Source organism: Sphaeramia orbicularis, chromosome 6, assembly GCF_902148855.1.
Source record: "Sphaeramia orbicularis chromosome 6, fSphaOr1.1, whole genome shotgun sequence".
NCBI classification, from domain to species: domain Eukaryota; kingdom Metazoa; phylum Chordata; class Actinopteri; order Kurtiformes; family Apogonidae; genus Sphaeramia; species Sphaeramia orbicularis.
In genome coordinates this window covers 3,629,041-3,645,016 of record NC_043962.1, presented here as the reverse complement: position 1 = coordinate 3,645,016, position 15,976 = coordinate 3,629,041, and the positions used below count along the sequence as shown (strand labels likewise).

The 15,976-nt window shown below is 37.9% G+C and overlaps 1 protein-coding gene across 1 annotated transcript in view; it reads left to right on the top strand.

The window, feature by feature from the left end:
• The window catches only part of insc (INSC spindle orientation adaptor protein), a 67,260-nt gene extending 52,336 nt beyond the window's left edge, over positions 1 to 14,924 (top strand). The window contains exons 9-14 of the mRNA XM_030137694.1: positions 568 to 739; positions 2,353 to 2,531; positions 3,865 to 3,931; positions 9,614 to 9,769; positions 12,661 to 12,737; positions 14,275 to 14,924. Coding sequence (XP_029993554.1) covers positions 568 to 739; positions 2,353 to 2,531; positions 3,865 to 3,931; positions 9,614 to 9,769; positions 12,661 to 12,737; positions 14,275 to 14,403 — 780 coding nt within the window. The 3' untranslated portion in view covers positions 14,404 to 14,924. The remainder of the gene's footprint in view (positions 1 to 567; positions 740 to 2,352; positions 2,532 to 3,864; positions 3,932 to 9,613; positions 9,770 to 12,660; positions 12,738 to 14,274) is intronic.
• The last annotated feature ends 1,052 nt before the right edge of the window (positions 14,925 to 15,976 follow it).

The window sequence follows — 15,976 nt, the reverse complement described above, 5'->3', positions numbered from 1 at the left end:
CCAGGATCATTAGTGTAAACGCTGACATGGCTGCAGAGCATCAGTATGATTGGATCCACAACAACCATGTCACATCCGTCCACTGACACATTTAGTGTTTTTGTGTCAGCTGGGATTGTTTTAGATCCACAATACCAACATTTATGAAGAAGAGCACAATTAGCCTATAAGCTAATAAGCTAAGTCTGTAAATTTATTCCTAATAAAGTACTGGGACTGACCAGATCATCATGGGTAATGTCACGTCCATCCACTGTCACGTCTGTCCACCAGCAAAAGTTTTCACATACACGTGCTATTCCAAATCCAATATTTATGAAAATAGAGCTTCCACTGTCAAAGAATATCAATAGTCTGTGCACAAATGGATTAGCATTATTTACACAGTTTTATGTATTTCTTACAACTTTTTTTTTTTGACAAAATGGACGCTCATTTGACCCCCTAAGGAAATTTTAGTCGTTAAATGTTTTATCCTGTGTTTTAACATGTTTATAACAGGTTTTTGATGTGCTTTAACATGTTTTTAACCTGTTTTAACCTGTTTTCTGGTGTCTGTACCTGCAGGTGGATGGTATCCTGTGCCTGGCTGACATCCTGACCGATGACGGCAGCGTGGAGGCGGCCCGGGCCGAGGCGGCGGCCGTCGTGGCTCAGATCACGTCTCCTCATCATACGTCCACCCAACACCTGGCCAGTTTCCTGGAGAGCATGCACGACATCGTCACGGCGCTGATCAGTGAGTTCAACCACGGGAGACAGTTTGAGTCCAATGTTTAGTTTGGTTTTAGTTTGTCGTTCGGTGAAAAACCTTAGGAAAACATTCACCCTGAAGAGAGTCTGTCTCTTTCATGATGTTTCTGTAGAATAAATAAGTAAACTCATCAAAACCAGTTTAACCCTTAAAGACCCAAACATCCACCTTTAACCTAAACCGTCTACTGATCTAAACTGCTTAATACCTGTTGATCCATTAATCCGATCAATACATGTCAACAATTGGTGCAAAATACAGTTATTAATCTTTTCATGGTCATCAGATATGACCCATTTGGACATTCACAGGCTCCATAGTTACCGTGGAAACACCATCATCTTCTACAACACTGATTCACCAGTAAAACCCATGGAGTTGGATCAGTGACAGTGGATGGACACACTGGGTTTATGTTCAGTTAATGAGAGGTTTGACTGAAAAAGACTCTTTTTCTCCAGTTTTCTCTGTTTCTAATGTAATAACCCTCAACTTTAATCTGAGCTTTAATGAACATCTACATGATCAGTGGATTAAATATAGGAAAATGAATAATTTTCACTGAAAAAATACAAAATACTGAGAATAATATTATAATAAATGGTGATAAATCACTTAAAAACAGTGAAATCCAAAGAAAAAATTATTTGGGAACTGACACAAAAATAACACTGGGTCTTTATATGGATTAAAACAGTTTCAGGAAAGAACTGAAACTACTCCATCAATTAGTCAGAAAGAAATAATGATCAAATAATCAAATAAAGAATCTATACTGGCAGTCAATAGAAACTTTGAGGTAGAAGTGTCTGCATATTTCTACTTGTAGGGAGGTTGTAATTATTCATTTTGGATTTATTGATGCCTTAGTGCTGGGGTAGTTCAGATAATGATGAGTTGTCATGTTGTCTCGGTTCATTGCACATGGGTTGGTCTCTTTGCAAAAGTGGACCAAATACACATTGAGTAATACTCAGTGGGTATCTGCACAGTTTGAGGATTGGTTTGGAAGGCCTGTATAAAGGCCCAAAAAAGGCCTCCATTGTTAGTCCAGTGAACGGCATCATGCCACGTCTATCACGTGAACGTCTCCGGGTTGGCACTGGGTATGGTGGAGGCCGCTTTGAGCTCCAGTCATACAGCCAGGCCTATGGATGGGCTGTTCTCAAACCTGGGTGAACGCCACAACACCACAGGCTCTGTTGACCAGAGACCGCATCCAGGGAGAGAGAGAGGGACAACTGCAGACCAGGACCGCTACTGTTGGGACTGTGTGTTTGGCAGGTGCCATTTTCTTTTGTTAAGTTTTTTGTTTTGAAATTATTCTTGAAACTGTAGATTTTTGTTTCTGTATGCCAATATCCTAAACAAATGATTCATATGAAAACATTCCAGTTTAGGGTTTCAAAAAAAAATTATGTCGAAAAATATGGTCTCAAAGTTTTCATTGACTGTGAGTGTACTTATGGACACAGAATGAAACAATTACCACAGAAACCAGAGGAGTTCCTTCAAATCTGAAGAGAAAACCCTGAATTTGTTATGTACCTGAGTGTTGCCGCCGTCTGACTTCAGCCTCATATCTGTATTTCTGTCAGAGTTGTGTGAGAGCGCCTCCTGTGGGGAGGTTTTCCTGCTGGCGTCTGCAGCCTTGGCCAACATCACCTTCTTCGACAGCATGGCCTGTGAGATGCTCCTGCAGCTCAACGCCATCCACATCCTGTTGGACGCCTGCAGAGACCGCCAGAGGGTGGACACGCCCTACTCCAAAGACCAGGTACCACGGCCAATTAGCCGCCGGCACTGGACGGAGGAACACCCACCATCCACCGGCGTCGGTGCCGCAGTTCAACTGTAGGAACAGTTTGAGTTAAAACACAGCAGACGACGATTCAGTCAAAGAATGTCCTTTATTGTCGTTGTGCTACCCCAGTCAGTGCAACAATCTGAATAAAACACCAGTACTACAGAAATAAGAACAGAGCAAATATAAAAATACAAAAACTAAAAATAAGATTAAAAAAAAAAAAAATAGAATATAAATTTTACAATTTAACAAAGTAATATAAGAATAGAACTAAGTAGAATAAAAATTAAAACTGGACAAAATATGAAGAGACACAAAGTTACAGTATTAACAGTATGTGACAGTATGTATATGTATGAACAATATGAACCGTATGTATTCGAACTGTTAACTTATAATTCAACCGTAAAGCTTTGTGTTTCAGGTCAAATAATCAGAGAAAGATGCAGAAATCAGAAAAAACTCAACACAACAGGATTTAATGACAATGAACAGAGATGGATGTCATCACAGTGTTTAGCTTCTTGTATTTTTTTTTTTTTTTCTTCAGTTTTCTCGGCTCGGATGTAATAACATTGTTTTACTCTGAACGTTTCTGAATCTACATAATTAGAAAATTAAATACAGGAAAATCTGACGTTTATATGATAATACAGAGGATTTTATTGTAATAAATGTTGAGAATCACCTGGATAGTGATGGAGGATAATGGGACTGGTCACATGACTGGTCCATTCCATCAGTAATTATATTTACACATATATACCCCCCCCCCCCAGTTACACCATGTGAATGTGAAACCACAATGGTAATGTGTAAATAATATTTAATCTGAATTCTATATTTATATAAATACCACATTTCTTATTTTTCTCTTATATTTAATTTTTCACTCGTTTGTGGTCTTTTTCTCTGCACTTGCGTGTTGTATTTTGCGGCTGTTAACTGTGGAATTTCCCCACAGTGGAATAAATAAAGTCTAATCTAATCTTATCTTATCTTATTTTATCTTATCTTATCTTATCTTATCTCATCTTATCTTATCTTATCTTATCTCATCTTATCTAGTTCAGGTTGTATTGTATTCATAAACTAAAACAGTAAATGCTCTAAAACTAGTTTGTTTGTTTTTTTAATGAGGTGTTATTTGTTAATCTAGTCCTTGTGGTTCCTCGGTTCTAAGCTTTGGAATTTGATAAACAGGAGAACATTAACAGTAATTATGTGGAAGCGTTAACGGTCTATCTGTAACTGAAGGCTGAACTACGTCAGTGGGTTTTAATCCATGTTTGGTGGTTTCCAGGTGGTGACCATCCTGGCGAACCTGTCGGTGTTGGAACAATGTGCCGCTGATGTTCTGCAAGACCAAGGTAACTCATGTGGGTTTTAGTTTTATAGATGAGGTCATTTCCAGAAAACCTGAGACATTTAACCGAGTTATGGGTGAACCCGATGGATGACTGTACCTGCGAGGAGATGAGAATGTAGGTTTGGTTCAAGTCAAACAGTGAAAAATACAGAACTGAAGTAAATGTACGAACCCTCAGAGACGTAGAACAACTACCGATGTGGATGAGTTCATCTAGATTTTAACTTTTAGAGTCTGGAGTCGATTCTGGTTCATTTGGAATCCGTGTACGAGGGCCGTTCAATAAGTTCATGGCCTCACCCAGAACAGAACAACACAGACTGATAATTTATATTTAATTTTTCAACATAATCTCCATTTACAGCAATGCACTTGGTCCATCGATGTTCAAGCATCACTATCCCATCACTGAAAGAATGTAACATCCTGTATTATAACAACCAGTATTTCTGGGTGAGGCCATGAACTTATTGAACAGCCCTCGTATCATTCGATCTTTTCGTATTCAACTGAGAATCCACAATCGGAAAACAAAAAAATGACTCGTTATTTCATTATTTATGTACAAATCAAAAAACAAAAAATGAGTTGTTTTCCACTCTTTCCATTGTACGCGCAGATTAAAAATTGGAAATAAACAAATGGACCACATGTCGGATTTCATTTTGACATTTCTGATATCTGATTTGGTATGATGTGGAAGTTACTGACTTCCTCGTGTGTTACGCAAAGTGTCTTCTACTTAGATTGTCTACCATGGACCACTGTATTAGACAAAACAACAATATCTGGAAGATCCTGACCATTTTTTCAGTTGTCATGTCGTCCTCCTTGAGAGTAACGCGTTTGCTGCCTCTGAATGACACCAAATTCTCCATTACTGCAGAACGCATTAGACAGAATACTAGCAAACCCACGATCGTCCAGCTCAACACACGAAGAAGTCAGTAATATCTGGGTCATACCAAATCAGATATCAAAAATGTCAACATGAAACCTGACATTTGGTCCATTTGATTATTTCCAATTTTTAATTTGTGCGTACAGTCGAAAGAATAAAAAACTGCTCATTTTTTGATTCTTGATTTTTGATTTGTATATGAATAATGAAATAACGAGTCTTTTTTTTTTCATTTTCCGATTGTTGATTCACAATTGAATATGAAAAGAACAAATTACACGTGGATTATTTGGAGTTTAGAGTTTTTCCTGACTTATTTGAGTTTTGCATTTGCCTGGTCTGAGAAAGAATTAATTTACCAGCTGTGACTCAACATTTACAAAGTTTGTTTTTCCTTATTTATAAAGTTGAACATAAATATTTTACACTTTGAAGTTATTTTTTATCTACATCTCAGCTTTCACAAGCAAATGACAGTTTATTGACTCAAATTAACTAATTCTAATGATAGGATGCTGATGCTTTTACTACAGAATGTCTGCAGGCCCAGGTGAGAGCCCTGTGGCACCCCAGTTCAGGTTTAAGGTTCAGAATCCAGCATTTCTGTTGTTTTGGGGTTTTTTTGTTTTTTTTAATGAGTTTTGTTTGAGATGTGTGAAATGTTCGGAGTAAATAATACTGACTCAATAACTCCATGACTCGAAACCATCCAGTGTAATTCCTCTGTGGACCAGCAGGTGGCAGCATTACCTTAGATCTACTGTCCTGGTGGTGTTGGGTTTGGGCCTGTTTTCACGTTTTCATGTGTGAAACTTCATCTTTTTCTGATAGAAATATGAATTTAATCTAATCCAAAACAGTCACCAGTCCCCCTTTTTTTTTTTAAACTCTCATACTGTTGATTTTTTTCCCCGTTTGATAGTAAATTTGTCTTTAATTAATTTGTTTTTAATCTAAATTATGACTTAACCAACCTTGATTTTAACTGAAAATGTGCAAAAAGGGAAACATTTTACATATAACAGTTTCTATTTTTGTCCATTTTCTACAGATTTTGGTTCAGCTCTGGAAGCTGTTGTGGATCCAGTTTGACCAAATTTAAAATTAACTTATTTGTTCATTATTAAATGAAATACATTTAAATCATCGTTGCTTTTGTGTTTCTGAGATTTAGTTAAAAAAGGACATGACATTATATGACGGTAGATAATTTTTCTAGACACATTACTTGCATAAATCGTACAAAACACACTCTTTTACACATTCATCTAGGATTAACCACGTATTTATTCATGTCAAATGTATTTTAATACATTTTAAATGGATGCAAAATTTTCTTTTGAGACCTGAGTGATACAGTGAAAATTTGTAGTAATACACATTAAATATTGAGATTAAATATATATATATATATCAACAAAAAAAGATAAATGATGCTTCTTTAACTGAAAAGTGTTTGTACATTATAACCCAGTGAATAAAATATGAAATTATTAATTAATATATGAATAATAAGTGACTTATGTTAAAATATTTCACTGCTCAGGTTATTTATTTTACAAATAACACAAATGCAGACAAAGATAATGAAATAAGACAATAATATACAGTACAGCACAGAAGTAGCTACACCATCAATGTCAGGAAAAGAGAAATGAAGATTAAAAAAACACTGGTTCATCTCAGGGAATAAAACGACTTTTGTTTCGTTTTATTTGACACCATGAACCTCCGTCAAACCTCAGAGGAGACGGAGGGAGTAAAAGGAAGGATCAGACGGAACCGACCGAGTCCAATTCCTCCCTTTAGCCTGAAAAAGAAAGATCTGGACCTGAAAAATACTGAGATTCACTGAGTCAAAGGCAGGGATCGGACTGAGTCGACTGGACCAATGAATGTGGACCGATGAGGTTCTGGTTTTGTTTTTATTTAACAAACCATGACTCAGAACAGAAAGAGAAGTCTGATTTACAGAAATGAGTTTATCGTAGTTTTGATTGTTTTTTAGAATCTCTGAACTATTAATGACACAATGTGATGGTTTTGATGTTTAGACCTGGTCATAAACATAAACATATGTACATTATGCACTTTATTGACATGTATTCACCTCCATCTTACTGAGAAAAGGACTTTTTAATTTGCACATTACAGTTTATTGTTGGATCCTGTTTGTCCAGGTTTTCTACCAGTTCTCTTTTTATACTTCTAATTTATTATGTATAGTGTGTTATCTATCTACCTATCTACCTACCTACCTACGTATCTATCTTCACTGCAAAATAAAAATCTTACCAAGTGTATTTTTCTCATTTTTGCATTTTCAAAATATCTCATCACACTTAAAATAAGACAGAATCACCTGAAGCGTAACTTTTCAGTGAGATATAAGAAATTATTTTTAGACAATAGATCTTGAAAATCTTATTTCAAGAAATCTTACCAAGATAATTTTCACTTGTTCCATTGTTAGATTTTTTTTTGCTTAATTCAAGATTTTTTTTGCTTAATTCAAGCAAAAAAAAAATCTACCAATGAAACAAGTGAAAATAATCTTGGTAAGATTTCTTGAAATAAGATTTTCAAGTTCTATTATCTAAAAATCAGTTCTTATATCTCACAAGTTACGCTTCAGGTGATTCTGTCTTATTTTAAGTGTGATGAGATATTTGGACTAGAAACGAGAAAAATACACTTGGTCACATTTTGACTTTTGCAGTCTATCTATCTATCTATCTATCTATCTATCTATCTATCTATCTATCTATCTATCTATCTATCTATCTATCTGTCTGTCTGTCTGTCTGTCTGTCTGATTATATTAAAATTGTTTTTTATCGTGTCTGTGTTTCCTTTGTTGAACCTTAAAACTCATATAATTACTTTCTGTAACTCTTCTTCCAGAGTAAAGGGAAGGATTGGACGGATCTGACCAAGTCCAATCCCTCCCTTTACTCTGGAAGAAGAATCTGGACCTGAAAAATACTGAGATTCACTGAGTCAAAGGGAAGGATTGGACCGAGTCGACTGGACCAATGAATCTGGACCAATGAGGTTCTGGGGTGGGTTTATTTTTGTTTTTGTTTTGTTTTTTTTGCAAACCATAACCCTAAATAAAAAGAAATTAGTTTATTGTGGTTTGGGGATTTTTTTTTTTTTTCTTTTTCAATTTTATTTTTATAATCTCTGAACTGTTAGGGTTGTACATCTAATATAATTTTCATTGTCTCTTGAATGTGTAGTCATTTTTTTAAGATTACAAACTCTTTAAAACAGCACAACTAATATTTCAATCAAGACATAAATTACTTCCAAATAAAATATTAAAATTATTCTCAGTTAGAGAAATTGAATTACAAATGCATAATGTGAGAACAACCGTAAAAAGGATGTGTGTTTCAAACACAGGGTTAAATTATGAAACATAAATTAAAGCAAAGTAGAAACATGAACCAGTTTAAAACAGTTCTGTTAAACTCATGTTCGTTCAGGTTCCACATTCAGCCCAAAATGATCTGAAGTGGATCAGAACCAGTGAAATAATAACAGAATAATATATAAATAATGTCAACTCCAAACTTTCTCTATGTTTTAGGGTGAAAAAAGTAAAATTACGTGTTGAAAAGGTTTATATTTAAAAATTGTCCTTTAAAATAATGTGAATAACATGAACAATTATGAACAAACTGAAATTTCTTGAAAAAAATAAGTGCAACTGTGACAGTATTCTGTCTCCGTTTTTCATTTCCTCATGTGCATTCCAACTTACAGATCAGAGTGCATCTACAAATACACCAAACATTTAATAACAGGCAGAATATTGGTTCAATTTCGCTGATTTATATTAAGACATTTCAGGTTGTTCATGTTTGTTCAGGTATTCACATTTTCTCTTCAAGGATAGTTTGTGAATCTCAACATTTTTATGTAATTTAACTTTTTTTTTAACTAAAGCAAAGACAAAAATTTGGGCTCGACATTATTTATAGGTTGCTATAATATTTTACTTTAGATCATATTGGTCTGAATGTGGAACCTGAAATAAAATGATTGTTAATATTTTTAGTGTAATTTTTTCATTTCACAAATTAATCCCACGGACCGGATTGGACCCTGTGGTGGGCAGGTTTTGGCCCACAGGCCATATGTTTGACACCTGTAGTTTAAAGGAATATGTAAAATACAATTTTTATTAATAAATATACGGATGAGGAACAGCAGTTTAACTCAGGACGCTGATGTCAGTGTTTGAAGAAGGAAATGTAACTGTCCGGTTCTGTTAAAATCTGTTCTCTTTTTCAGTCATTTAATAACTGATTTATTATTTTTTATTGGCTGTAAACATTAGTCAGATACATTTGGGGTTGGATGATATAAACTTGACTTCTTCCTACCGCGTTTAGGACATAAAGTGTTGTTCAAGTGTCACAATAAAATACATGAACATTCTGTGACTTTTTTTTCTGAATTTATTTCCTTCAATATTCTGGGATGTTCTGTTTAAATGTGCCATTTCTTTTTTCTTATGTTCACATTTATATTTTATTTCTACTTATTATCATATAAAATATCTCCACCTGATCCACCTCTGGTCCCTCTGATAAAAGGATGTTTTCAGGTTTTTCTCTTTCTCATATTTTTCTACTGTCAGTTCATTCCAGGTTAAACGGGTTCATGTTCTGGTTTCTGTCGGTTTCTGCTGTCTTTCCTCGTCGTTGTTGTGTTCTGCTTCCGCCGTTGTTCATCTCATCTCTCTGTTCTTCTTCTTCTTCTGTCCGTCAGGTATCGACCGTCTGCTGCTGCTGCTCGGGGAGCGTCCGTCCTCCTCCAGTCCGTCGGAGGGCGCCGCCTGCGAACGCGTCCAGCAGAAAGCCGCCGTCACCCTGGCCCGACTCAGCCGCGACCCCGAGGTCGCCCAGACCGCCATCCAGCTCAAAGGTAGAGGCCACGCCCCCTTCGGCGCATAACCGTAGACGGAATCGAGCCGTAGACAGAACTGTAAACAAAACTGAGCCATAGACAGAACCGGGCTGTAAACAGAATCATAAACGGAACCGTAAACAGAACTGTAAATAAAAATCGCAAACAGAACCGGGCCATAAACAGAACTGGAAACAGAACCAGGCAGTAGACAGAACCAGGCTGTAAACAGAACCAGGCTGTAAACAGAACCAGGCTGTAAACAGAACCGGGCCATAAACAGAATCATAAACAGAACTGTAAATAAAAACCATTTAGAACTGGAAACAGAACCGAGCCATAAACAGAACCGTAAACAGAACCTGACAGTAGACAGAACCAAGCCTTAAACAGAACCAGGGTGCAAAGAGAACCAGTTCGTCCCAGAACCAGGTCATAAACAGAACCAACAAAATGAAAATGAAGTCAAATATGTTGAAAACGATGATTTAAAAGAATAAATACACAACATTATTTTACGGATAGTTTTAATTTATCTGATTAAAATTTCAATCAATATTCAATGGATATTATTGCGCGTCATTTTTCATAAACCATCCTTTTCTGCAGACTGATATGGATCAGTACTGATACTCTGATCAATATATTCCCTAATCAATCGATTTCTAAACTGTTATTTGAGCTGAATGTGTTTTATCATCAGTAGTAAATAACTCTGATTGATTCCACTTGTGATTGATTATTAGATCCATGTTTCATCTATAAAACATTCCAGAATTAAGGATTATCAGACACCAGGTTCATTCTGATCTAAAACTAATCAAATACAGTTAAATAATTACATTCATTTATTTCATTTGTATTAAATTGCCTTAAAGATGAACAAATTAAAATCCTGTTTTACACGTTTCTATTTTTGACTTGACAATTTGTATCAATACTTAACATATCACATAAAAAAACATAAAATACCAGAAAATAAACCATCATCTGTATGATTTTTAAACATGTATTTTACGGTTCACGTCCTCTGTTCTATACGAGGCGTATCCGTCCCCTGTAGACCCCAGTGCCTTATGGGAAATGACCCTGTAATAGGAAATCACACATGTTATTTTCTCTAATGGAGGCTGAAGACGATGACACGTCTGTGGTTTTATTACATGTTTAAAGAACACCAGGGAAATACCACCATAGTTTACTGAGAAGTACTCAGATCATCCTGTACTGTAGTAAAAGTACAAATACTGCTTTGCAAAAATACTCTGCTACTGCAAAAGTACCAATACTGTGTTATAAAAATACTCTATTATAGTAAAAGTACAAATACTGCATTCCAAAACATAGAATGTTATGGTAAAAGTACAAATACTGTATTATAAAAACACTCTGTTACCAATACTGCAGGATAGAAATACTTAGCTGTAGTAAAAGTATAAATACTTTGAAATTAAAATACTCTGTTATGGTAGAAGTACAATTACTGTGGTATAAAAACTCTTAGTTACAGTCAGAGTACGAAGAGTGAAATGAATAAAAGTTTACATGTTTATATGTATTGGTCTGAAGCATAAATGAGTAGAAGTACTGCAATCAAGTACACGTGTTTTCAAGTAGTACTCAGTAGGGCTGTGTACCGGCAAGAATGTGGTGAAACGATACAAATCACAATACTAGGCTCACAGTACAATATATCACGACATATCATGATACTGTTAAAAAGGCAATTTTTTGTTTGTTTCTTTTTTTTAAATGATTATTTCCTTGAAGAATTGAATTAGACCAGAAATCTGCACAAATACTAAACACATTTTATTTGATCCGAACAGAATTTAATGCTGTATCACAAAATGTTCCTGTGTTCAAAACTGAACCCTTTCATGCATGAATTATGAGAACATTAGTCAAGATTTATTCCTCTTTAGACATGAAAAAAACAATGACATTGAAATATTTTTATGAACCTATTTTTTGTGGCGTTACAAAAATGTCCACTCAGCTGTACACCATGCATTTAATTTTTGAAGCAAAGAAACATGTATTTAAAATGCATTATCAGAAAGTGATAAACTGTGTGAAAACCATGAAAGAAAAACATTTTGAATGCAGCTGTTTTCTCACGTTAGCATACTATAGCAGCAGTTATTACTCACTTGATGAAGATAATATGCAAAAAAAAACAAAAAACTTTTTGTTAAAGAAGACTGTTAATTACAGTCTAATAACATTTAGCAACTGATTTATACTAAAACATGATACTACAGATCAGGTTTATCAAGAGCAGCAGTTACAGTAAGTGTATAAATTGCAGTGTATGGGATGATGCATAAATGTTTACTGTGTTGGCTGATATGGAACTAAAACAACAAAACCCATGACTATGCAAGAGGACAGCTGGAGAATAACGTCCACTGTAGTGACCACTGTGCATGAAAGGGTTAAATTCTGTTTTACAGACATTACAGTTTCGGATCCTGTTCAAATGTTCAGATTCTATTAGTTCACAACTAACATCAGAACAGTATTTGAGTTCAATCCCGACATTATTGAATAAAAGAGTGTTAAATAATAATAAATAAAATACAAACAGAAAACAAAAATGAACCTCCACAATATCTGCATTTGAATAAATACCTAAAAATATCAATCCAGTACTTTTTAATATCGATACAGTATTGTGAAATGAAATATGGTGATATATCGCAGAACCAGTGTTTTCTTACAGCCCTGGTACTCAGTTGAGTACTGCAGTACAGGTGGTCCGTCTGATGTCACATGTATTTGACATGTATTTATTGTGTGTTTGACGCGTTTGTTTGGCGTGTATTTCATATGTTTGACGTGTTGTGTGTGTTTGTAACAGGGTTCTTTGACGTGTTTGTAACATGTTTTTTCCTTGTCGTCCTCAGCCGTCCCTCGTCTCATTGAACTGTGTCGTTCTCCGACTGAGCGGAACAACAGTGACTCGGTGCTGGTCGCCTGCCTGGTACGTACACGCCACCCCCGCCGTCCGTACATGTCCATTCTGTCAGACGTGTCCCCGCTCAATGAGTCCACGTCCTGAATACAGATGGTCGTCAGGACGTCCGGACTGGACCAAACATCACGTACACGCTGCTCTAATGACATCCACAGGGTCTGAACCAACACGTATGTTTTAATATGTACATGTCATGAATATCTGCCTCCTCACTCTGATCATCACATCTGGAGGCGGTCTGCGTTTTAATTGGGCCCAGGAACCCCCCCCCCCCCCCCTCCTCATTTTGTTCATGTTAATGCCGGGTTAAGTAGAGCTGTGAGGTGCTGGTTTGTACCTTCAAAGGCCTTTGACGGTTAATTGATCATGTTCAATGTAAATGTAGGTTCAGCTCCAAACGGCACATTAGAAACAGACGGGGGTCGGTCTCATCTGTCCACAACTACACCCATGTCCAACTACACCCATGTCCAACTACACCCATGTCCAACTACACCCAGGTCCAACTACACCCATGTCCATCTACACCCAGGTCCAACTACACCCATGTCCAACTACACCCATGTCCATCTACACCCATGTCCAACTACACCCATGTCCATCTACACCCATGTCCATCTACACCCATGTCCAACTACACCCATGTCCAACTACACCCATGTCCATCTACACCCATGTCCAACTACACCCATGTCCATCTACACCCATGTCCAACTACACTCATGTCCATCTACACCCACGTCCAACTACACCCATGTCCAACTACACCCATGTCCAACTACACCCATGTCCATCTACACCCAGGTCCAACTACACTCATGTCCAACTACACCCAGGTCCAACTACACCCATGTCCATCTACACCCAGGTCCAACTACACTCATGTCCAACTACACCCATGTCCATCTACACCCATGTCCAACTACACCCATGTCCATCTACACCCATGTCCAACTACACCCATGTCCATCTACACCCATGTCCAACTACACCCATGTCCATCTACACCCATGTCCAACTACACTCATGTCCATCTACACCCATGTCCAACTACACTCATGTCCAACTACACCCAGGTCCAACTACACCCATGTCCACAAAGACGGATGAAGTCTGTTTTCAGACACATTCCACCTTTCATTCCTGTTGAATGACCTTTGACCTGGTGAATGATCCCACACTGAGTCCAGTTACACTTGATCAAAAAGAAGAGGATCATATTTTGTCCAGTTTTATGGACGACAGTTATTTTATCAAATCAGAGAAAAACTGAAGAAAAAGGGACTTTTTCAGTAAAATATGTCGTTAACTGAAGAGAAAAACTAATTTAAATCCTCATGTGTTTCTTATTTCTCCTCATGTGATGTCATCATCCATCCATCCATCCATCCATTCATCTATCTATCTATCTATCTATCTATCTATCTATCTATCTATCTATCTATCTATCTATCTATCTATCTATCTATCTATCTATCTATCTATCTGTCTATCTATCTGTCTATCTATCATCCATCCATCCATCATCCGTCCGTCCGTCCAGGCCGCCCTGAGGCGTCTTGCCGCCGGTTGTCCCGACAGCATCGAGGCCAACGACCACCAGCAGCTCATTAAGCCCCGCCTTGTCGACTCCTTCCTCCTCTGCTCCAACATGGAAGAGAGCTTCGTATGACGCCGTTCATAGGCCACGCCCCCGCCACATCTAACATGATGAGTGACGACCAATCAGCAGTCGTCTGTATCTGTAAATATCCATAAACGCAGCTTTAACAGACGTCTGTTTGTATTATTTCATCATTATTTTGTACTCGTAGTTGATACTTTATGAGAATATGCTCTGAAACACTTTATTACCACTGTGCAATTCCAGTATTTATTCAGTTTCAGTCTTAGAAACAGTTTATGAAACGAAAACCAGCAGGAAACAGAACAGGAAGAGACCTGAACCCAAGACAATGCAGACTTTTGTCAATTTGTTCAATAAAAAAAATCAGCCAATCATTTGATTCTGTTTTCCATAAGTAAATTATGAGCTCTGTCCTGTTCTGTGTGTTTTTCTGTTCTATTCAGTAAATGTACGGAAACCGTCCACGTTCCAGCTGAACCTTTGACGTGTTCTGATCCATCAGATGAAGAATTTTATTAAACACTGATGTAAAACAAGAAGCATCAATAAAAACGCAAAGACATAAAGACGACTGGAGAGTTTGTACTGAAGGAGAGGAGACAAGGAGATGAGGAGAGAGGAGAGGAGACAAAGAGAGGAGGAGAGAGGAGACAAGGAGAGGAGGAGAGAGGAGACAAGGAGAGGAGGAGAGAGGAGAGGAGACAAGGAGAGGAGGAGAGAGGAGACAAGGAGAGGAGGAGAGAGGAGAGGAGACAAGGAGAGGAGGAGAGAGGAGACAAGGAGATGAGGAGAGAGGAGAGGAGACAAGGAGAGGAGGAGACAGAGGAAGAGGAGACAAGGCAGATGAGGAGAGACGGGAGACAAGGATGAGGAGGAGAAGAGGAGACCACGGAGAGGACGGCGAGAGAGGAGAGGAGACAAGCAGAGGAGGAGAGAGGACAGGAGACAAGGAGAGGAGGAGAGAGGAGACAAGGAGAGGAGGAGAGAGGAGACAAGGAGGAGGAGGAGCGAGGAGACAAGGAGAGGAGGAGAGAGGAGAGGAGACAAGGAGAGGAGGAGAGAGGAGAGGAGACAAGGAGAGGAGGAGAGAGGAGACAAGGAGATGAGGAGAGAGGAGAGGAGACAAGGAGAGGAGGAGAGAGGAGAGGAGACAAGGAGAGGAGGAGAGAGGAGAGGAGACAAGGAGATGAGGAGAGAGGAGAGGAGACAAGGAGAGGAGGAGAGAGGAGAGGAGACAAGGAGAGGAGGAGAGAGGAGAGGAGACAAAAGAGAGGAAAGGAGACAAGGAGGGAGGAAATGAAGGGAGGAGACAAGGAGAGGAGACAAGGAGAGGAGATGAGAAGAGAGGAGAGGAGACAAGGAGATGAGGAGACAAGGAAAGGAGATGAGGAGAGGAGACAAGGAGATGAGAGAGGAGAGGAGATGAGGAGACAAGAAGAGAGGAAATGAGGAGAGGAGACAAGAAGAGATGAAATGAGGAGAGGAGACAAGGAGATGAGGGGAGAGGAGACAAGAAGAGATGAAATGAGGAGATGAGGGGAGAGGAGACAAGAAGAGATGAAATGAGGAGAGGAGATGAGGGGAGAGGAGACAAGAAGAGAGGAAATGAGGTGAGAGG